Source organism: Antedon mediterranea, chromosome 3 (assembly GCF_964355755.1).
Source record: "Antedon mediterranea chromosome 3, ecAntMedi1.1, whole genome shotgun sequence".
NCBI lineage: Eukaryota > Metazoa > Echinodermata > Crinoidea > Comatulida > Antedonidae > Antedon > Antedon mediterranea.
In genome coordinates, this window is record NC_092672.1 from 7,315,581 (window position 1) to 7,340,850 (window position 25,270).

The 25,270-nt window shown below is 33.2% G+C and overlaps 2 protein-coding genes across 5 annotated transcripts; one reads left to right on the forward strand and one right to left on the reverse strand.

Moving 5' to 3' along the window:
- The first annotated feature begins 3,727 nt into the window (after window positions 1-3,727).
- On the forward strand, window positions 3,728-11,431 carry LOC140043489 (carbonic anhydrase 1-like). The gene is made up of 8 exons (XM_072088005.1): window positions 3,728-3,880; window positions 4,165-4,203; window positions 5,857-6,030; window positions 6,954-7,099; window positions 7,228-7,323; window positions 8,889-8,958; window positions 9,835-9,995; window positions 10,344-11,431. Exons 1-8 carry the CDS (start codon window positions 3,829-3,831, stop codon window positions 10,542-10,544), a joined length of 939 nt encoding a protein of 312 aa, XP_071944106.1. The 5' UTR covers window positions 3,728-3,828; the 3' UTR covers window positions 10,545-11,431.
- A 387-nt stretch (window positions 11,432-11,818) lies between these two features.
- LOC140044719 (synaptic vesicle 2-related protein-like) lies at window positions 11,819-24,050 on the reverse strand. 4 transcript variants are annotated; one of them, XM_072089346.1, is made up of 15 exons: window positions 23,914-24,050; window positions 23,158-23,252; window positions 22,654-22,749; window positions 21,452-21,484; window positions 20,700-21,010; window positions 20,371-20,442; window positions 20,046-20,237; window positions 17,488-17,613; window positions 16,441-16,578; window positions 15,621-15,694; window positions 14,944-15,221; window positions 14,316-14,427; window positions 13,623-13,794; window positions 12,954-13,067; window positions 11,819-12,477 (listed from the first exon to the last, which is right to left on the reverse strand). In XM_072089346.1, the coding sequence occupies exons 3-15, from the start codon at window positions 22,691-22,693 to the stop codon at window positions 12,469-12,471; spliced, it is 1,671 nt and encodes a 556-aa protein (XP_071945447.1). In that variant the 5' UTR covers window positions 22,694-22,749; window positions 23,158-23,252; window positions 23,914-24,050; the 3' UTR covers window positions 11,819-12,468. The 4 variants fall into 4 exon arrangements, with proteins under 4 accessions (XP_071945447.1, XP_071945448.1, XP_071945449.1 ...); XM_072089347.1 differs by lacking the exon at window positions 23,158-23,252 and having other exon boundaries at window positions 23,914-24,045; XM_072089348.1 differs by lacking the exons at window positions 22,654-22,749; window positions 23,158-23,252; window positions 23,914-24,050 and adding an exon at window positions 22,559-22,616.
- Window positions 24,051-25,270: the final 1,220 nt, after the last annotated feature.

Genomic DNA, 25,270 nt, shown 5'->3' on the forward strand with positions numbered 1-25,270 from the left:
GTGTAGTGCGCGTATTTGATAGTTTCCAAGAGCTAGTAAAATATTGGTATTCAATTGGCTAGTTAGTGCGCTCACCGCGCTTACAATAGAACAGCGCAACCATTGTTACGTTATCAAATATTCGAATATATCTAACGACTATTCCAAATTTAAGTCAGAATGAAAAATTCTTTCAATTGATGAACAGTGATTTCAAATTGCTCTTCATTAAAACGAAATAACACTGCTTTTACCGTGCAATTCAGTTTGGGAATACTATACATCTATTTCCTATTGAATTTGCTATATTTACATCATCTGCTATGGCAAAGTTGATATTTAAAAGAAGATATAATGCTTCTTTAGAAGAAGCCCAGAATGCGGTGAGATCAAATGAGTATCCCGCCGCTAAGTACGCTAGGTTCCTCCAGGTGAGGAATAGAAGGGCTAGGCCTAGAAACAGGGGGTGTCCTTATGTCAGAAGAAACGCTAATGTTAACCCAACTTGTAAGTTAGGCGGCCTACACGAATTAGATACACTTATAAAAACGGAAAACAAATCAGCTGATATCAATTATTGTCATTTTGATCATGAATTAGGCCTAGGCCTAGGCCTAAATACAAATGATATGCCTATCATAATTATAAGTAGTGATAGTAGTAGTGATTGTGACATTATTATAAGTAGACCTAGTACCAATGATGGTGATAGGCCCAGTGAATATCAAATGTTGTCTCCAAATACAAATGATATGCCTATCATTATAAGTAGTGATAAGAGTAGTGATAGCGACATCATTATTAGTATTAGCAGTGATGGTGATAGTAGAAGTAGGCCTAGTGAAGACCAAATGTTGTCTCCAAATACAAATGATATGCCTATCATGATAAATAGTGATAACAGTAGTGATAGTGACATCATTATTAGTATTAGCAGTGATGGTGATAGTAGTAGTTGGCCTAGTGAAGACCAAATGTTGTCTCGAAATACAAATGATATGCCTATCATGATAAATAGTGATAAGAGTAGTGATAGTGACATCATTATTAGTATTAGCAGTGATGGTGATAGTAGTAGTATTAGTAGTAGTGGTACTATGCCCAATAGTAAGAGTAGCAGTAGTGGCGATAGTACTAGTCGTAGTATTAGTAGCAACAGCATTGGCAGTAGCAGCATAGGAGAAAATAGTAGCACTGTTGTAGTCGTAGGAAATGGTGATGTTTTGTTTCATTTTCCAGGTAGTGATAACAATTCTAACGACATTTCAAATGAAAATTTTGAATTTGAATCTAATAAAGAATATTTTAATTCATTAATTAATCGTGAAAAAATATCTGAAAATCCATGGGCACATTTTGAATCACAATCAGTCAAAGATCATATGGTAGAATTTTTATGTAATATTCGATCTGAACTCATTCGTTATGAATACATAATCGATTATGATATTGTTCATCGTAGCCTTACAATTATAGAAAATGTACTAATCTGTGATAACACAGCATTTAAACTTGGAGATCTCGAGGAATTGGCAATTGCATCATTTTGCCTTGCATTGAAATGTGCTGAACGATACCAATCTAAACACATCATCCCTTATGCGTGTGACCGCCTCCGGAATCTTGGCTTCTTCAATCCTAAAAAAATTGCCCAAATAGAATTTAAAATATTAAAGATAGTAAACTTTAATATCAATAGTGTCACTTGTCTTGATTTTGTTCACATTTATTGCGATATTGCTATCAGTAAAGCTACAACCAACAACAACAAACGTAGAATAGAAAGAGTAAGACACGAATCTGTCAAATATTTGATTACAAATAAAATATCTCTTACAACAGTAAAGCCATCCGCAATAGCTTACTTAATAATTAACGCAATTCTGGAGAAACTAGAAATACAAGACTCATTCTATTTTGAGAATAATGACGATAGTTCTTAAACAGATTAGGATAACTTAAAACATAATGTAAGTAAGTTAAGTTAAGACAAAACAATCAAATGTATATTGGATCTAGAATATAGTTTTATAGGATTAAATTGATTAAGGAAAAGTTTTTAGCTAAATAGATTAGTCTAAGATGTGCAATATCTAAGTACAATGTAAGGTGATAAGTATATAAAATAACGTTTTAAAAATGTAGATTACTGCAGCACTTGTACTTAAGAAAAACAAAGTAAGATAAGTAATGTGAATTAAAAACAATATTGCTATTGTAACATTAAAGCCTGTTTTCCTGTCGACGTTAGTCGACGCTATCGTTAACAATAATCGGCGATCTTCTACGTAAACATTGAAATGTTAACGATTTACAGGAAAGGGTACTCGCTATCGTTATCATTTCAACTTGATCGTTTTTAAACGATCGTCGTTGAACTGTTAACGATCAACGACGATAGCGTCGAATAACGTCGACAGGAAAACAGGCTTAAAACATGCTCTAAGGAGGATATTAATAATACTAATAATAAAGTAAAAATAGCTTATTAATGATAATGATTGAAATAAGTAATTCGTTTCAGTAATATATCCGTTGTTAAGTTAAGTTTTTTTTACCGTAATCAATACAAAAAAAAGGAGGGAAAAAAAAACAAAAACAACAAAAACGCTTAATGATACTAAGTTGAAATAAGTTTTTAGTTAGTAAGAAATAAAAAAAAAAACTTTTTTACGAGTTTATATTTTAATAATAATTTTTAATTAAAAAATGTTATCGTAAGTTAAATCAAGAAAGAACGTTAAAAACAAAATATAATATTGTAATTATTAAAAAATTTTTCGTATAACAGGTTTTAGGTCTATATTATTGTATAGTAAACCATTAAAATAAGTAATTTATTCAATAATCTTATTTATTTATCAGTTTTAGTTCGATAAGGAATTGAAAAAAAAAACTCCAAAAAAAAAACCAAAAACAAAAACAAACAAAAACACACAAAAACACCCCAGTCTGAAGTCGGAGATGCTACCTCATCGTGGTAGACTGGTGTCAACATCATTCGTAACCAAACTGGTACTAATGGTGGCTAACAGCATCACGCATCTTGTACCATACTTACAATCGCACACTGATACCACACATTTGTGATGTCACGGATGTAGGCCACTTATTGAGTGAAAACATCAACAATATTTCTTTTTTAAATACGTATTATATATGATTATTAATATGATATAAAGCTCAGGAGTGCGGGTAGGATTATAAATAATTTAGGTGGGATCGACTATGTGTGAAAGCTAATATGAAGTAAACACAGACTTGATAAGTTATTTTGGTGCTTTTTTCTCTCGTTTGTCCGGGCACTACTACTTTTGTTCAATCATCAAGTCGTCATATCCATGGTAGAGGTAAAAATGTTATGGAGGCTATTACAATTCCACTTATCCAAACATTTTAAAATTGTGTAGGCCTACAAAGAACACATATTGACACTAATATATGAACACATGAACCATCAAGTAAGTATTGGTTTTTAGTCGCGTGGAGTGCAAACGCGACTCTGCAGCTCACTATGTCGGTCGTTTGGTCGGTCGGTTTGTCGATTGATCGGTAAACACTAACTCAAATTTGAGCACGCGACTGCAGCCATGTATATGGTCTTTTTATTTTTATAGAAAATGCCAGACTTTTGTTTTTTTCAGTCTATAGAACGCCCTCTTTCTAATCAATGCTTGTATAGTAAATTCTTGCATAATTAGTTAGCATTGCATTGCGAACGCAGAACATCGAGTCTCACAATCTTCTGAGTTGTCGAAGCTTCCTGACTGTGAACGCTGCTGACTAGTCACATCCATTGCGCTTCTGGATATTACCGAAGACTCTCATTTAATTGATAGACCATTAGTCATGGTGTTTTTCGACATCTGTATCGTTTTTGCCCTGATAATAAATGCTTATGGTAAGTGTTGTTAATCAATTCAGACTAGTAAATTTAATTTTTGTTTTGTTTTTCTGAATGTTATACTCGCTCTTACCGAATTTCTTATTTATCACTGCGGAGTCTTACGTAACTTACGTAATTTTAGAAATGTCATGTGTAGGCTACTGCGAATTTACGCCTTTTAGAACGGTTGTTTCTATATTATATTAGTAGTATTTTAATTAATGTGTTCCCTTTATAACCGATTAAAAATACAAAACATTCTAAAACAACGACAATGTGTTGCCTTTTTACTCGTTTAGGTGAATATGAAAAGAACTGGGGATATCATGGAAATACAGGTAAGATGTCAGTTTTAAAGTTTGAAACGCAATATCGAAACTTCCGGTGGGGGGGGGGGGGGAAATAGGAATTTAAGGACCCATTGGAATTAATTTGATTTGATTTTTCTTTCGACTCTATGGGCTATCCTTGGTTTCTTATTTAATTTGTTTGCTTGTAAATTGCTTGTATTCATATTTTCTAGTAATCTTGCGTTGAAACCGACTAAAATAAAATAAAATGCAGGGGCAGTAGCAACAGTAATTTACCGTGGATTTCATTATGGTCATGGCGGTCAATTTAAATAACGAATAGAAAACTAGTTTCAGCTTTTTTTTATGTGACTATACCAAAATTTATTAGCTCCATTTAAATATTTACAACTGTATTAAGGTCCGATTCGTTAATTTTATATCAATTATAATTTATTATCAATAATAATTTTTTCACATAAATTAATAATAAATTAACAAAGGGTAAAAGTCTTGCTTCTGAAAACTCCAAATCACAATGACGTAATAACAGACGTAATATCGTTGCAAAGATTTTCGTAAAGAAACAGGTGGGATCGAAGGTCTATGTCAAGTTGACACGGCGTGTTACCAAATAAATTAAGTCGGAGAAGACGGGAAGTAGCGTATGACAGATAGAAAGTTCATTAGACATTTAATGTTTAGTAATGATGTCATTATAAAATTATGACCTTTACGTGCAAAGAGGATGTAAAGCTCTGTCTACACTATCAAAAAAAAAACGTGATGTGCCTATATATGGACATGATGACGTCATATCACTACCATATTTGGGCACATCATGACGTTTTGGTCAAACTAGTAGACAGAGCTTAAGATAACCGGTTATCAAACCTACAAGAAATATATAATCATATATGTTCTAAGAAATTAATAATAAAGATTATATTGTCCCCTGAAAACAATATATGCTATTTTAGTCTCACATAATGGTTATTCACGTTGACAAAAAGTTGGATTGAAAAAAACAATTATCTGAAAACAAAATTGTACTTTAACGCAAAACCGGATTTTGGTTGAAAAATAAGTATTTTTTTCTTGAAGTTTATTAAAACTGCGATATAGCCTAATTCAAAGTATGTAGGACATTTTGCAGTTTTAATAAAGTTATTAATTAACCCCAAAAAATAACGTTTCATTTTAACCAAAAACCAATGTCTGACAGACAATTTAAGTATTTTTTTGCTTTTAATTACATTTTTTTTTTCATTAAAACATTTTTTCCTCGATTTTTCGAACTAGTATGTGACATTAAAATGGAATATTTGAAAATAAAATTGACAACAAAAATGTTAGGGGACAATATATCTTTAAACGTGTTATAATTTATATCATGTAAACAGTAAATCCCATTGTAAAAACTTCCTTTTTATACCCAACTTTATTTGTTTTATCTTATTAAATAAAACGGATGCAAGAAAATTGATGTTTAATAAGCCTGTCTAAAAAACAGCATATCGACACACAATCCGTCCCTGGTACGACATTATCTGCAAGGTTGTTAATATTCAAGATTCAAGATTCAACAAATTTTATTTGTCCATAAAAATGGAAATTCACTTTGCTTCATGTTAATGTACTGTATAGGTATTGTTGAAAACATTTATGTGTGTAGGCTAAAACAAAAATAAATTTTTCCAGGTCCGGAGCATTGGTCTAGAATGTATCCGAATTCAGACTGTAGTGGCAAGAGCCAATCTCCTATCGAATTTTCTAGCCGAAGCACGACGTACAAAAGTTTTGATCCGTTATTTATCACAAATTTGGTACCAGTGCACCATGTAGAGATGTACCTGAATAACGATGGCCACTCATGTAAGTTGAATATTTTTCGACACATTATAGAGATAATGTTTTGTTCTTTGGAAAAAAAAACATTTTGTTGTTGAATATGCCACACTTCGTTTTTGTACCTTTCCAAAAACAAAAAAATTGTTGAATGAGCCACTTTATTTTTCACTACACCAACAAAAAAAACATTTAACTTGAAAAAAAAATCATAGTTTGACTGGAAAAAGTTGACCGAAATTATTTGTAATTCTTTTTTTAATATAACCATTTTAACAACCATTTTATATAGCTATTTAATATCGTTTTTGTTCTAAAAGGTCCATGTTTGTGGACAATAGATCCTTAAAAAGAAATATTTTATTTCAATTATAAGACAATTTACGGTATCAATGACAATATAGCTTAATTCAATATTTGTATTCATTACCCTTATTTAATGTTCAGTGATTTTCTATTTATTTTATTGGTGATACAGAAAACGTTGTTTGCGTCTTGTGACAAGGCGATCCATTATATAATTTACGTAGCTTGATGTACTGTTTAACATTACGGATATTGATAATTATACAAAACTAGGGCATTATCAGCAGATCAGTAACTCTTCTGCAAATACTTTCAATTTACATTTCGACATGTTTTCTTAAACAATAATCAGAAAGTTCACGGCAGAAGAAGTAGGCCTATTCTTATGATATTTTATGTAAAGCCTAATAATATATACTATTAAATAAATATAATTAATAGATATAAATAATGTTGCTATTGAACATAAGGGTCAGAAGTTGATAAGGTAAATCAACCAAACTAGTAAAAACTACCATAAATATAATCGGATGGCATGAGAGGCTTGGTAAGAGAAAACATATTAGGTTGTGATTGGATTAGCTGAAATTCAAAGACAACAGAACTGAGGTAATCTACAAATAAGAGTTTACAAACGTTTACAGTGATGGTTAAGATGAATGGTTCAGAAGAGATTTCTGGAGCAGGGCTTGGAAATACCTACTTAGCTGAGCAATTTCACTTCCACTGGGGCAACAATGATTCCGTCGGTTCCGAGCATCTAATTGACGGTAGGCAGTATCCAGCTGAGGTAAGCTTTGAGTTCGTGTATCCCGTATTCTTACTCTATCCCATGCTTATTATGGAACTGAACAATCCATTCAAGCATTACTACTGGATCCTCTAGTGTATAAACAGTGTTTGTTTTATTTTGCGTAGCTTCACATCGTTCATTATGATGTCGACCGCTTCAATTCTATCGCCGAAGCCGTTTCACAACCAAGGGGCCTTGCTGTCTTAGGATTCTTTTTTGAGGTAAGTTCTCAAACAGAGTAAAGATAAATGCATGTTATACAATAAAAGATTATAAATGAATTTCATTTTTATGATATCATAATGATGATACATACTTATTTAAAAGATAGACGTCAAATAGTTGCTTACGATCATTGTATTTACGTCATTATTATGTGGCTTGTTTGAAAACGCATTTTTTTAAATATTCGGAGAAAAAGTTAATTGTTGATATCGCAGTGAAGGTCGACAGGGTATATTAATTTGGTCAATCTTTAGTTTTTCTTGTCTAAGAAGTAATTTGCTCATCACGTGCGTCACCTCCTTTATAATCGAAAACAAATAATAACCGTTTAAAACAAGTAACAATCGTTGAACTTTAAATACTGAGTCATGAGAGTTGGCTGTGGCAGCCTGTTCAAATGCAATAACTCATCTTTCCTTATTTGTAGGTCAATTGGCTCGTATCGATTAAATATATCGTTATTCATTTATTTTTTCATTCAATATCGTATATTGTAAACGTTCTTACTCATTTATTTTTGTATTCATTTATTTGATAAAAATCACATAAATAACAATAAAGTTTTGAGTTGTGTAACGATATATCATGTGTCAATGTAAATAGTTAATCATCATTCGGATGTTAGCACCAGTTTACATATGTTGTTCGGCTTTGTGATTAAGGTCATCATCCGTTAACGGTATTGGAAATAAACATCATTCGCAGAATAACGTTAAGTTTTAGTTGTACGTTCAACGAACTAATTTGATATTTATGTTATATAAGAATATATAAATATTATGGTTACTGTATTTCAAACTAGTTTGACAAAAAGTGTGGTGTGTCCAAATATGCCATCACTATGTTCATATATGCTGGGCACATCACATGTTTTGTCACATAAACATTGATATTGTAGACCGAGCTTTAGAACAGTATTCGTGTGCGTCATGAAAACGCGAATAATAGCCTGATCAATTTTAATTTCTTTTTTAAATTACGCACAAACGCAACATGCAAGTCGCACGTACGTTATGTGCGCAGAAAGTAGATGGATATAATTTTGTGAATAAATAGGTACAACAACAGTTAACATCATAATCTAAGTCTATTCTATTCTGACCATTTTAAAAAAGAACTTTAAGTCGTAATTTATGTTTATCATTATTTATATATTATTTATTTTGAAGTTTTATTTGTTTCGTTATTGAGAGAGGCGACTTTTAACCTAGCTTGCTGTGCCGTCCCATTCCACTTATTAATAAATCTTTTCTTGCATTTATTATTAATAATGTTATTGGCTGTATATTTATTATGTTACTCTGTATTTTGCTTGATTATTTGTGGAAATAAATGTTAGTATTATTAATTTTAAATGTATGTACATTTAGCAATACAATCTGAAAGTCATGCCTGTAGCTGAGCTTCAAACGAGGCTACCTCTACACTGTAAATTGTAAATTGTAAACATTGAAACTAGGGCTGTACTTAACATTTACGCGGACATGGATATCACAATCTAATTACAGCTGATTCGCAACTTCTACAACTGAAAAGTTAATTGCTTTTTTTGTTTTATTAGATTGATGGAGATAAGACAAATAATGCATTTCAATATCTTGTAGATTTAATTAAAGACGTGCCGTATAAAGGTAGGATTTTCAAGATTTTCAAATAAATGCACATTCATTACCGGTAATTAGGTGCATCCGTCTATTTCTATATTTATCACAAAAATTAATTACGGATATTTGATACAATGTGACTAATTATTAACCGTCATATTGTGTGGGTCTACGTCAATGATTCGCTTTGTAATACAACAGTTATCGTGGGAAAAAATCTTTCCTAAGTATCGCCTCATGTTTTACGATTGTTTTTTTTTGACATAGTGTTGGTCGTCTATTAATTTTTATACATAATGAGAACACTTGTATAGTAGCATTTTAGGACAGGATAACGTCAACGATCATTTTTATATTCCATATTAATACTCATCTTAAAATGAGTGGATGTATTCTCCGTTTTAATGTGCTAAATCTATACAACATACAATATTCGTTGGCGACGACACGAAGTTACATTGATGTTGCTACGCGCATGACACTAACGTGTATAGCCCATATTAGTTTATTAACAAAATTACAATAAAATTACACCTTTTTTAATAGCTGATTTGTCTAGATTTGCTAAATAAAACATATAAATAAAAATTCCTTTAAGCTAAAATTGTGTGTTTTGTGAAGCTCTCTACTAAATCGCATTTTTCGCGAAACGCATGGTTAGCCTAATATGTCAAAATGACTACGCGGTTGGTTTCTCTTCGTGGTACGGTGTCGCTGACGAATTGTGATACTAGATTACATTGTGTCATATTCTTCCATATGATGTACAGCGGTAGAAATCCAAGGTGATATATTAATATGACGCTATATCGTGCAATTTATCTCATTGCACTGCACAATTTGAAGATTATAATTTATATATAGATACCAATACAATTACCTTAATTTGTATATTCTTTTCAGGCAATTCGATTCGATTTCCGAGACCATTCGATGTAAAAACTCTTTTCCCGAAGTCACTGAGTCAATACTTCCGTTACGATGGTTCTCTAACCACACCAGATTGTCACGAAAGCGTAGTTTGGACGGTTTTCAACGAACCGATCAAAATTTCTAAAAAACAGGTACGGTGAAGAACATATTGCTCAAATGTTAATTCGATTGGGTACCTATTTGCCCACACAAAATGTGGCCAGTTACGTTGTAGAAATAAAAGCCTACCTACCATTATTAATCCACCAAATTGGAAACGCCATTTAGGCCTACTAAAAAATAGGATCAATCAAAATAACATTTACTTCCAAAAAATGCTTGTCGGGGACGTATTGCTTATTAATAAAGATCATTCATTTCAATGTTTGCTGCCGCCTGGAATGTATCAAGATTCATTAGTGTAATGACCAGTTTATGTTACCGATTATTTAACATATGCATAGTGTCATGTATTCATAAAAATACCTTTTTGTTAACAGGTTGAGGCGTTTCGTAATGTAAACACAGCTATACATGGTTTTAGAACAGTGAGATTGGTTGATAATCACCGACCAATTCAGCCCATCAACAATCGAATCGTTTACAGAAGTTTCGAAACATCCGATGCGTCTTACGCATGCGTAAATAAGGTCTACCTCATGTTAGCTGTTTTAATGGTTTGCTTAAGCAACTTTGTTTAGCACCACGTCACGTAAACTTTAGCTGTCTATGACGCGCACAAATGAAATAGTTTATGTAAATTGTATTTTGAAAGCAGTAGATTAAGAAACTCTGTTTAGCATCACGTCACTTAAAGTTTAGCTGTCTATGACGCGCACAAATGAAATAATTTATGTAAATTGTATCTCGAAAGCAGTAGATTTTAGTAAGAATTAGGACTATAGTGTAACCACTTCAATGTACTAAAAGATGTATTGTCCCCCTGAAAAAATAAATCTTAACAACATTTTTGTTTAATATGCCATTTTAATGTAACATAATAGTTATCCACTTTGACCAAAATTTGGATAAAAAAAAAGGAAATTACCTGAAAAAAAACTGTAATTGACAGCAAAAAAAAAAATGGTGAAATTGGCTGCCAGCCAATTGATTTTTGGTTGAATTTAACCATTTTATTTGGTCATTTTATAAGTGAAAACATTATTTTTTTTATTTTCTTTTCTACGGAAGTGATTAACTTCATTAAAACTACAAAATAACATATTTATAGTCCGATTTAATGAATCTTCATTTTTCATGTTTTTGAGGACAACACATCTTTAAACACAAGAACATGTTCCAATGATTGTTCGACGATAATGAAAATATACAATAATAAATAATTCTTGTAGCTTAACTTCTCTGGATTTTCTGTTTTCATGTAGCAAACATAACAGCAATATTGTATTTCGATTTGTTGGTTATGTCCGTATCTAAAAGTTTTAAAGTTCATGTAAATTGTAGAGATTTTAGTAAAAATTATGACTATTAGTGTAACCAATTCAATGTACTTAAACATAAGAACATGTTTCAATGATTGTTTGACGATAATGAAAATATACAATAATAAATAATTCTTGTAGCTTAACTTCTCAGGATTTTGTGTATAGCAATATTTTATTTTTAATTTGTTGGTTATGTTCGTATCTAAAAGCATCGTGTCAGTATTTCAAGGTGAATTCCAAAATTGTGTGTGATTTAAGCAAGGCAATCTAACAACAGGATTTGTCGCAGCAGCCAGACATAAAATCAAATGACGTCTATTACGAGTTCCTATCTTGGCAAGGTGAGCCCAGTGTCCTTTTGTTAGATTTCCTTGGTTTAAGCCTGATTATTAGTGGGAATTCCCACTTGGACGCGATGGACTATAATGCAAATTGTCGTTTCCTTTTTCGTCTTTGTGGGAACATGTACTTGTACGGGGCTGGCTAATCTAGGTTGACCGAAATAAGTAACAAGATAAATATTTTGGCACACGTGGCGTTTTATAAGTTCAGACAAAATTTGAAAAAAAATGGTGGACTAACATGAAAAAGACAATAAATACACATTTGGGGATAGTCCAGGGACTGGCAAGAACTTCGGTGCCTATATTTCGAGGAATAAGTTTTCTTTATGAAATAAAAATATTGCTTTTCCTAATGGAATTGATTATAGAAAGGCTTGTATAGATAATAAGATCCTCTGTAATAAAGCTTTTTAGTCAACGAAATAAATACGTTATTTTAATATACATATCTATTATACATTAATAATACTCTTTCTACAGATGAAAATTATGTCGAAACATAATGGGAATAATTACAGAAATAAAGAATTAAAAACAAAACTGATGTTCGATGGCAGGATATCAGGGTTTTGACTAATCACCTGTAATACGTGTAGGAGTAATTCGTTTCCTGTGGTTTTGAGTTCGGTGGCCAGTAGTTTACCGTTTAAAATAAATATTAATGCTCCATACTTTTTGTAATACAAATAATCTTTGGTTTTACACCAAGTAGGCCTACCAACAAAGACTGGGTTACATGTAGGCCTAGCAGTGTTCCTATTGCAGCGCTTTCATCCCGAACAACAGACCATCGTCACTGTGCCACTGTGGTAATAATCATACAAACACTAGAAGCATCACATATCCTGTAATTAAAATGGATAAGACGATTTTTTGATTTTTTTTTAAAGTAAAGCTTGGTTCTTATTAGCGACGCAACCTACGCAACGTAAGAACATTCCCTTCCAATAATTGTGTTTGCCCCCGCCTGCGTGAAATCAAACCTGCGATGTTTTCAGCACTGTTGCATCGTCGGTTCCCACTTGTGTTACGCAATACAGCACTTTGCGTCGATACGTCGCTGCGTAAGCGTGGTTCCCACTAGCGACGCAACGCAAGGACGTAACGCAACGCAAGTGAATTGACCAATCACAAGCTATGGCTTATTCTCTTGTGATTGCTAACTGTCTATAACTTCGCTTGTCATTGGTTAAAACGCTTTCGTTGCGTTTACGTCCTTGCGTTACGTTCTAGTGGGAACCAAGCTTTACGGTGCGTTGCGTTTTAGTGGGAACCACGCTTTAGTAGAATAGAAATAAATCTAAAATATTTAGCAACTTACTTCTCTTATTTCGCCAGTTGGGTCAATTTCTAGAAATATTGTTGCAATTCCAGCAAATATACATACGAAAAAATACGTCATCATTGACCAAAAAGGCGTCTTCTCAAATAAACCCTGAAAAACATAGTGCATCACATTTACTACATTAAATTTGTATTTTATAAGATAATTATCTGTTGAAATTTGGCAAACATGAAATTTGGTAAGTAAAAGCCTAAATACCGAAGACGTGACTGGCTATAACCACCACGCTTTGACTCTGATAACAAAGAGTTCTTCCCAATTCTAAAATAAAATGTATTCCTGTAAAATATTCTGTCTGAAGATATAAAGTTTAGTTCCCACCACGTCACACACGCAACGCAATGACTATCACAACGCAAGTAAATTAACCATTTGGATGATGCATCGCGTCGTGATTGGTTTGATTATGATTGCGCTGCGCCAAAGTGGGAACCAAACTTAATTTGTTTGCTGAAGATCCAATATCAAACTATAATTTTCTATAAAGCTCTGTCTACACTATCACACTAGTTTGACAAAAAAAGTGTGAGGTGCCTAAATATGGTAGTGATATGTTCAAATATGGTAGTAATATGACATCATCATGTCCACACAGGCACATCACGTTTTTTTCACATAACACAATCTGTAATCTGCAACCAATACCTGGGCGACAAATGGTGTTACAGCCCCGGCAACTTTAGCCCAAAATTGGCAAGTTACAACAGCCTGAGCTCTCAGTGACGTTGGGTATACTTCTACTGTATACAAGAATAGTGCTCCATAAGTCCCAAGAGAAAATGCACGAGCAGCGAATATAAAGAAAGTTAGATCAATACTAAAAGAAGATGGAAACAATAATATTATTAGGCTAACTCAGACAGCGTCGTACGACGAGGCCCGACTAGTCGTCTCGTCGGGAGAAAATCAAACATGTTTAAAGTTCTCTCGACGACCTAAAAACTACGCTCGAAGCTAACTGCAAACGACTCGTCTCGTCGGGATTCAACTCCGACTGCACCGACGGGTCTCGAGACTTTTCGCGGACCTTTTCGTACGATGCTGACTTAGTTGGTCTTTAGTTGATTGACAAAAGGGGAGGAAGAAAGCAACGAAAAGGGCATATCTGACCAGGTCCCCTAAATTACGGAACATACGATACAAAAGAAGACGAATTAACTCTGCTTTAGAACATGTTTAGGCCATACGGATAGTAGGGCTATATCCTCAAAACACTAATTATTTAATTAATACATTTTCTAACTAATGCGCATGCTTAATTTGAGTTTTCATAAACCGTTATATTTATATTATAGCGTGTATTTTCCCAAATAAAATTGTTAATGTATTTGTACTCACTCTTCCATTAGAAAGGCTATTAAGATTATAGATGATGCAGCACTTATTAATGAAACAGTTAATGTCCTCTTGCGACCAAGTAAAAGCACTAATATTACCATCACAGGAGCAGCTAAGACAATTAAAATGAATGTTCGTTTTCTATAATTAAATTAAACATTAGGCCTAAACAAAAAATATGCACTTTCATGAATACTCATCTCATCGTAAAAAGAGTATCGCATCACATGTTTTTTGACCATTATGGAGAGAAATTGCAGTAACAAAATAACTGTATACGTATGACACAAGAATATTTTTTTTTAACATTAAGACTTAGGGTTTTTATACAGGAGCTAGACCACGCATAAGATGGTATTTTAAAGCGTTATTACAAACTACGAGAGCTTAATTTATTACAAATACGACAGCTCAATTGTTAGAAACACGTCAGTTCAATGTTACACTACGACAACTCAATAGGCCTACATGACAGAGCTGATTCAAACAGATTGGAACTTAAACACGAGCCATATTTCTCCCCAAACCCGCATCTGAGAAGAGTGAGAGCTCCAGAATATTTCGCGTTTCTTCTTGTTTGTTTTTGTTTGTTTTTATTTATCATTTCCATTATTTATTGATACCTTACCAATAAAATCTCCAAGTGTTGCCACAATAGTTTCTACATATTCATCTCTCGACGGTAGATAATCATTGCAGTCAATATCTTCCGCAACTGCATCGCATCGTGGTTCTGGTGGAACCACAAACGTACTTCCGGTGCTGGAACTGGATTGAACGCTATACACTGAAGTGTTTGCTATTGTAACTACTGACGATGACGCGTTCCCTTCTTGAATATATATGCCTGATAGAAGCGGTGTGGTTGTTAACGCCATACCATAGTAAGCAAAATAACATGCGAACCTGGAAAAAGTTAAACATTATGCTTATTATTCTTTTTAAATAATAAAGGACTATAATTATTTCTGGATTAAAAAATAGAAACCGATCAACAAAATTATGATTCAGAGGAATGCAGTAAAAAAATAACTGTATTACGTAACACTTTTTAAACGCATCGCAAGCTTATTTAACATTAAAAATCAAGACGCATGAATCATCCACCGAACTGTCGCTTGTGATTGGTCAACGGCATGTTGACATCAAAGTGCGAGGAATTTAAAAAAAAACACCACGTGCACTATACATGAAATAATGAGTGAAATTATTACACTCTGGTTGTAACTGATAATTGCTTAGTGAAATAAACAGTAAACAATACGCAGATGTCATGTGTCGAAAACACAAAAGTAGCCTACTTACCACGCCATGTAAAGAATAGTAGTTTGCCTAAGATAACCATTACGTAGAAGTTGAAAACTTGTTGACTTTTCCGGCTTCAACGGTAAAATTTAAAATATAGTTAATCATCAATTTTAAATTAACTGAAAACTTTACATGTACGTCAGCAGTCAATTATTAGATCAGATAAAAGTTAGTCAGGCTAGTTACTCATTCTCCCACCAAAAAGTACGTCAGTGTCACCTTGGCCATTTAATCAACAAACCCGGTTAAATCAGTCAGTTAATTAGTGAGTGTTTCTTCATTTTGTCAGTCTTGCATCATTATTCACACAGATACTGAATCAATTAATTTAATTAATTTATTAAGTTATTTCAATTGTCAGTATATCGTACGAGAGCGATGTGACACTTTTTTGACGCGTAAATTATTGTTTTTTTTTTATTTATCTTTTTTTGTATATCTCATAGCAAACATAATTTCTATGTATATTTTATATAAACTTGTTGGCTTTTTCGGCTTTAAAGGGAAAAGTTTAAAATATAGTTAAGTTATTCATCAATTATTAGGGCTAGTCAGACTTAGTTAATCAACCACCCACCAATGTCAGTGTAATCTTGGCCATGTAATCAACAAACCCGGGTATAACTTATTCAATTAGTTAAGTGAGTTACTACATCATTTTGTCAGTAGTCTCAATATTCAGACAGATGATGCATCAATTAGACTGTCAGTCAAGTACTTTATCAGTTAATAATCACGGTAAAATTATTTAGTAAATTTCACGGAAAGAGTACGGTACTCTCTTCGATACCACATCTAAAAACAGCACAAGACTTACATCAGCTATTTCGTGCGTTTGTAGAAGATCTCCTGGAGGTAGTTCTACCTTATTACTATCCGCTAATTTTGTTAACACCTCACAAGATGTTTCCATGCGGCCTACAAATGCTAGATATCTAGGTGACTCTGGAAGAAACTGGAAACATAAACATTCAATTATAGATTTTAATTTTCCTAGTGCAATTTCGTGGACTAGAATGTCTGTTACCGATCCATAATAGGCTCTTTTTGAATAGACTTGCCACAAGTCTGTAGTTATTTCGAGACTTTTCGATGTTTGTCCGAAGCTGAAGTACTGTATTACAGTATACGTAGGAAACGCCATATGTGCCAACATATTTATCTTTTTAATAATATAAGTCAAAACTCTGTCTGGATCCCAGTCTTGGGATATGCATAGATATCATACATACAGTCTTCCGACTGGGAAACCAAAGCACTAACCATTCTTCAGTCAAGCAACTGGCTTATACAAAAGCACTAACAAAACTGAACAAGTGGCAATATGGGAGGCATAAACATGCGGGAGAAAGGTTGAAGCAACCACGAAACGAGCTAGACATGGTACCGTAAGAGGTACGAATGGCATACAGCATTCAGGATTTTTTTGTGTGGAGTAGCAGGACTTAAGACACATGTTGCAGTTAATGCGTTTTCCGCAATGAAAATAAGGGAATGGAACCGGGTGCACCTTGATTATTCATTCAGGCTTATCACCTGACTTTATTTAATTTAGGCCTCTGGCCCCTAGTAATTAACAAAATAATAATTACAATGAAAAATAAAGCAATTTATGGTCACAAGATAAATGAATTAATTAATTTCGTTCTCTAAGCAAAACATATATCTTAACTTATAAGCATGATAAATATATTTAGATAGATTATCAATAATTATTGGATCCCGTGATGACATTAAACGGTTAAAAGTATAAATTGTTTTCTGATTTCCTTGTAACGAGAGCAAACTGTAACAAAATGATATTCATCTTCAACTTCATTTATATTACATAATTTACATAACCTATTGCTGTGTGTATACTTACAAATGTTAGTATAATTGATATGACACCAGGTAATGCAGCGTAAAATGATTGATACCGCCATCCCTGTGTTGGAACTGCAAACATGCCAATCGTTGCTACGTATAAACTACCAGTACCGTATGAAAGCTTAAAAGAGTATTGAAAAAAAAAATATTTTGATATTGTTATCAACTTAAATATTTTTGAGCTGTAATTTTATGATGTACTTTTTTAATCATTGTGTATTTTTATATTGTTATTCTACATTTTATACTTTATTTTTATACGATATTTTTATACGATATTTTTATGTGATAAGACGTGAGCAAATGCAATTTCCAGTTTATTTGGACAATAAAAGTTATCTGTATCTGTATCTGTATCTGTATCATCTTTTTCATCCTAGCAAGCTTTCGTTAAGACGAGAAGATGAAAGTTGATACCACATACCATATGTGACGGTAGGGTATACTGGGGCAATGTACACAGACGATCGGTAACGATAAGCTGTAAGCGGAAAACAAAAATTTGGAATCTAGGTTATTTTTATGCCCTTTTACACAAAACGCGGAAACCCGCTCGAGATAGATAACATATTCTACGTGGGACAAGTTACGCGGTTTCCGCCTATATAACGTCACCGCCCGTCTGTGTAAATTGACCTTTATACGTATAAATGGTGGTGGTAGGCCTATAAATTACCGACACCCTCTACTACAGTACCGAAACGTAACTCGCTAATATTAACAATTTTAAAAACTCCATTTTAAAACTCAAAATAACACTGATTTCCTACAATATTAATAGAAACAACAAGAAACAACCGTTTTATGTAGCTTGTCTTGTAGCTTGTCTTTACATAATAGTGATATCAATAACCGGCTTAATATCTTATGCTAAGAACAATAACTGTTATAAATCGTTAAATTTTACCGAGGGCTCATAAACAAGCATAGTCATATGACGGCCGTAAAATCTAATGGCTCAAGAAAATAAAATATCGCATGTTGATGGCAAGACTACGTGTTTATCACGATACAAATATTGTTTATCGGAGTTTTGTATGAGTATCAGTAATGTTTAGTTTAACAAACATAATGTTCGTTCAAATGTTAAATTAAAAAGCGCCAAGGTTCTATAAGCCAAGTTAAGACTTCGATTTTCATTTATTCCAGTTTCCATATAGTTTTCAAATATAGTTTTACTAACGTAGAAATTATTATTATTATTATTTTTTTTTGTAGAATATATTCACTTCATCATTTAAAAGCTCTGTCTTCACTACTATCAAACTAGTTTGACAAAAAAGCGTAATGTGCCAAAATAATGGTAGTGATAGGGGAAATATAAAATCCTTTTTTTTTTCAGAAATAACCATTTTAACAGTAATTTTTTTTAATTTTAAGCGTCAAATATTTGTTTGAATATTTTTTCTATGTTTTATTATATGGAATTTACTGTAAATGAAAAAAAGAACATTACTATAAACAAAGAATTATGTTTAAACGTAATGAAATATAATGATCAACAGATTCTATAATTACAGGCTCTGCCACCAGTCAAATTAAAATCACAATTTGCATACCATTGGGCCTGGTAGACCTAGGTACATGTGCAGACCTAGCTCTTCCCAAACTCCCACCTCACTGATTCTATTCGAACAGTGGCTAGCAGATCAATTGCGCGCGAGGTGTTTGCGAGTGACCAGCTCGAATGCCTTCTGAATTGTTTTGGTTAATGAATCATTCATTTTGAACTGCTGATACTCCATAGTAAAACAAAAGCCCTATTAGGGGACACCTTCGGGTCCCTGGATATGGGTTAGCCATCTTCGTTGTACGGGGAAGTCACATTAAACAGGGGTGTCTAAAACGAAGGGATCTATTGTGTTTTTATTTATCCATAAACCTATCTAACTAATCCAATGACACAAACACCGTGACACATTACTCATAGTTTTAAAAGTAACAAAAGTTTATATGCTTGCTTTTATAGTGGTAATAATCTTTTAATACGAATACAAACATTATCAACAACTTTATGACTTTTAACTTAATATTCATATTATACACACAATGGTATACTAACACAGTTGTACCAAGATAGAATATTGACTCTCATTTTTGACGGTATTCATATTCTCACATAAGGTGATATTCACTATTCAAAGGACCGTAAAGCGTGGTTCCCACTAGAGACGCAACGTATAGTGATTTGACCAATCACAATCGATGCATTGTTCAAACAGTCCTTGTCATTGGTCAACTTGCTTGCGTTGCTTCTAATTTATCTGTAAAACCCAAGCCCTGATTACCATACTGGGTAAAGGCAACCGATTTTCCACTTATGACATATGCCTATCTTGTACCAGGGTCATAGGCAAGTATTGTAATACAGTGTCATTTGTGTATCACATGCGGCGCCTGTGTATGTAAGTTTAGACCTAGCCTATGATACAGAATTCATATCTGACAGACCTACCGATTGACAAGTGACGTGAAGGAACAAATAGGCCTACATCTCGTCACGTCGTGAGTATTAATAAAGAAAGACCAAACAAACGAGAATAAAATACTTACCACTTGAGCGAGAACAAACCACACACGAATATTTGATGGAACCATTTCTCCTAAGTATAAGATATATACACTAAGCACTCCTATAAGACCAAGTCCAGTTAAAAAACGTATAGCAATTGCCCAGATAAACGTCGGTGTAAAAGAAAATATGATACCATAGTACAATGTCCACGCCGTGATAAAAACCATACCCTGCAAAAATAGTTTTTTTAAAGTATAAATAATAATCAAACTTTTATATTGTGGCAATTACAAAAAGACATTGAATCCTGAATTTATTTAAAAAGAATGTGAAAGTTGGACAAAAAGTGTCGATTGTACTTACAGCTTTTCTTCCATATGTGTCAACAAATTTCCCATTTGGCCAAGTTCCCACTAATTCTCCAATAAAAAGGGACTAAAATACAAAACAAAACACCAGAATGTGTAAAAAAACCGAACAAAAATTATTTAACTTACAAAAGACAGACAGAAAAGAAAACAAAACAATTTGACTATTTTTTATTTTAAATAGTTCCTTTTTGGTAAATTTTTTCTTCGATCAATTTTTTGGTCAATAAAATTGATTATTCAACAACTTTTTTTTTTAAAGAGGCGGGGGGGGGGGGGGAGCACAACATTATTATATACAATAATAATGTAATGTAGGCCTACCGTTGTCAAAAGGGCTACTTGATCTCCTGATAGCAATAGATCACATTGAAATTGAGTTGATATTGTGGTTGAAAGCAGTGTCTCCGCCGATAAAAATACCCACGAAATAAAAACAGTGATAAGTATATAGACTTGGGTCCAGCCTACGCCGATGGCATTGATGGCTTCATCAACAGTGTAAGTCGGTGCGTTCATACTAAGGTTACTTCCGTAGCTACTACGAGATGCGGATCTGGATCGGTGGTACATCGTAGTGCCATAAAACGGCTCTGGTGACGTCAAGGGCAACGTGAGATCAAGACGACGCCGTCCTAAACGTAATGTAATAGATTTAGAATATAGGCCAAATACTGAAATTCTGAAATTCAACAAACATTCATCAAATGCCATGAAATGAGGAACAACCTGATCTCAGTTGGCCCTTTAAACATGGTTACAAAAAAATAATAGGTATAAGTGAGATACGTATAAAGAGACGTAAGTCGGTCACTCTACACCATCATGTCAAAAATCGCAACCATGACATTTCCATCGTGATATATACTATAATCTCTTTTTTAAAACCTCTGTTTTTAGAAGTAAAATCAAAAGTTTGTTCTGAAACATAAAGAAAAAGCTTGATTTTGGAACATTAAAAGAACAATATTATCTTAAAAGTTGTTCTTAACATTGTTGTTCAACATTGTATATCAGAGGAAGATATTGGAACTATACATTGGATTGAATGAATAAATAATATAATAATAACTTACGTCTCGAAGGTCTAGAATCACTGTCAGTGATATCTGAAAAATACAAAAATATTATCCTTATGATAAATGTAAAATTATATTAAAATGAAAACCGTAATCCTCGTAAATATACCGGGATTACATATTTATTTTATTATATATAATATAAATCGAGTGATTTACAGAATTCACTATCTATATAATAACAAATTTAAATAATATAGCTGAATCATCATTTTAATTAATACCTTATAAATGGGAACTACCATATGGACAAAATGTATTATTGTATTAAAGTGTGAGATAATCGTGTTAAAAAATGTATATTAATTTTATAGATGCCAATTATAATAATATTGGAATTTACATTGATTAGCAAGGATATATTTTGTGAATATAGAACAATACCGAATAAGTTGACAATGTGTCCATACCCATCATGCGTTTGCAGACATGGGAAGTTTGAGCCTCTCTAGAGCTTGGTTCCCACTAGTACGCAACGCCAATGACAAGCCACAGTTCGAATGATCCATCGCGTCTTGATTGGTCAAAACTTGCGTTGCACTTACGTTGCGTCCTAGTGGAAACCTAGCTTTAGGTAAATACACAACGTTTTGACGAATCATATGCGATGGATCGAACTGCCATTGATCAATATGCTTGCACTGCATCCAAGTGGGAACTACGATTTAGGACCCAACGCAAGGTAGAGACGCAACGTTTTGACGAATCATATGCGATGGATCGAACTGTCATTGGTCAATGCTTGTACTACGTCATACTGTTTGAATTTACTTATAGTTATATTTTGTACACAGCATTTATTATGAGTAGAAGATCACGTGATATTAATTATGCCTATGATGTCGCATACAATGTAAAGCCACATACTAATAAATATATTACTTACTTGTTACTTGTTTGCATAGCTATCCCCATATTGGGGACATTTCGCCGTCATTGACATTATGTTGACATAGCACAACAATGAGAGACATTAATTTTGATGCAGTGATATATAGTGCACTGGTGGCGATGTGGTGGTGTTATACGATTTAATGAACGGCTGTGGCTCTGCAATCATACCAGTCTATTTTACTTCTACAATTATCGTTTACATTTACTTACCTTTAGAATTAAATCTTATACTTATCATCTCATCTCATACTACAATAGGCGTTTATACTGTAGGCCTATTAACAGTGTCACAAAAGTGTCCTTACCATTTAGAGGCACGATATCGTCGGAGTCTTGGTTAAACATCGTGTATAGTGTCTATTGAATGAAACCCAGCATAGGTAGCTGCTTTTAAATGCTCTCTGAAATAACAAAACATAACATCTTGTATTAGACCTGCTACTGATAGGCCTACGTATCTGTCTTGTTTACGAAGTTCAGCTTAAAGAGAAGCGTAGACAAAGGGTTAAGTTCGGTTCGGAAACAAGTCCCTTATTCTTAAAATTTTTTTCTCTGCTTCGGGTGAAATCTTGGACAAATTATTTAGTTGTAGAGAAATCAAAAATGTATTTATCTATTCAGGCCTTAACATTTCGTGTGATTTGTCAAACATGACATTTAGTGAGATTGTGGTATTCTGCCAACGTAGCATTGAATTGGTTAAAACTGGTAAAAACAGCCAGCACCAGTTAACTTATTTTCACTGTCGTTTTTTCATCCGCTTAGCAAGAAACAAGCTTCAAGTAGCATTGGCTTCTGAAGTCACTTACCTGCAAGATATAGCCTACTTATTTATATCTCATATATTCCCGTTGATTGACTCGACCAGATATATCACGTTAATACGTTTCATTGACCACTTGCACTGTAAATACAACAGAGAGCATGAAGTGACTATTATAGTATTATATCCTCAGAATATTGTAATGCCCTGCTTTTGTATACGCTAGTTGGTGATGAACAAAAAACCGGGTTGACCCTGAGATTATTCTATTTGACAATGTGACGATTTTCTAATATTGTGCATTCTCTATTCACAGACATATATTTGTGAGCGGGTCAGTTTATTCCTAATAAAGTCATTACGAATAATATGATTATAACACTGAAGGGCGGCTAATGACTGAGCCAGGTACCAACCCTCTGCATTGTAATTTTGAATGGGTTAGAATTCCTATACCGTATTATTTCACTATGGTATATACTCCGTTATTGGCAACGAGTAACATTGCCAACGCAGTGAGTAGGCCTATAAATTACATTATTACACATTTTGAATAACACATGTAGAATAACCATATCCAGAATTTTATCTTTTTATTGCTATACTTTGTAAAAGACAAATTTACCTGTATACATACCGCTTAGTAAATAAATTAAAAATAAATACAATATTTGATGGTATGCCTATACTGTCACCGTAGACCCTACGTTTCCAAATGCTGTGTCAATCAACAGAAACACTTGTAATAAAACAATTAAGGTTTCATGACGAGTTTTAATAACGAGATTAAAATAAAACTTACCGTTTTTGTGTTTGTTTTTAATAAACTTGGTTACCACCGAAAACTCTTTTTAGAATCACGTCGGTGATGCTCATTTAACAAATTACCTCATATTATTCCGATAATCCAACTACTCGTCGCTCTCCTTCTTCCTAAATGATGCCTAACTTAACGTTATCACATGATTGTTAAAACGAATAATAATATACACGTACACTGGTGTCCGACTACCAGCAGTATAATTCAATGTAAAAATATAGATCAACGCTGAATTTTCAGTCGTGAAATATCAACCCTCTTATTTACAATCTACCATGCAGAAACCTAGGCCTATGGCTATTATTATTATTATTAGTATTATAAGCAGGTCCAAAGAAAGGTCGTTCGACCGGACAAGCTCCTTCCATTAATTCAGAAATTGGGTTAATTTCAGCCCTTCATTATTATTTTGTTGGGGCTTCTTATTTAAAAAATCCTAGATCTGTAACAACTGCACTGAGCTGAAAATCTCTTTGTCTTTTAAAGATACCGATAGTGTATCCTTGAAAAAATGATGTTTAACAGCCTCATTTCTTTCAATTAGTTGAATATGCCATTTTAATGTAACATATTTTTTTTTTTTTTTGTGACGCCACCATTTTGGAAATAGATGTTGATTTTGATTGATTGGTTGAAAACTGTAATTTAAAGAAACAAATAAGAAAATTGTCTGTCAGACAATAGGTTTTGTTTATTGAGCAGCTTGTTATACTGCATAAAGCTGTTTGTATTTTTGGATAAATATATATATAGCTTACTAATTTAAATGAAACCAAATCGTAATCACGGCATTATTTAAATACAGGCTTACTTGTGCTGGTTGGCAATACGAGTTTGTTTTACGTAGGCCCATGATGAGTAGGCCTATATCAAGTTTTCTGGATTGTATTAGGCCTACCGACTGTTGAGGTAGATAAGAGAATATTGTCATTCTTGACTAGATGGATATGAATTTAGATCTTTTTCAATCTTCTGGAGCAATGGGCTTAGCTATAGGAGAAGACGCATGTTTTCACTCGTCAGTTCCAGATATCTGAACGGAAAGGGCTGTGTCTTGAGATATTCCCATGAAGTGGTGTACACTTTCTTTGGTCTATGGCTAGTGGCTAAATATCTCAAATTTACAAAAAAAATTATTTTTTTTAAAATAAAAACTAATCATCTTTTTCTATGTTTTCCCCTGAAGTTTAGTGATATCCAAAGAAAGCCTTTGTCTCTCTGCAGAGCTCCCGTTTTGTTGCACTATACATGCTGAGGGTTTAACTAAAATACTCAAAAGTGAACACCATTACACTATCAAATTAGTTTGACAAAATATTATGATGTGACCAAATATGTT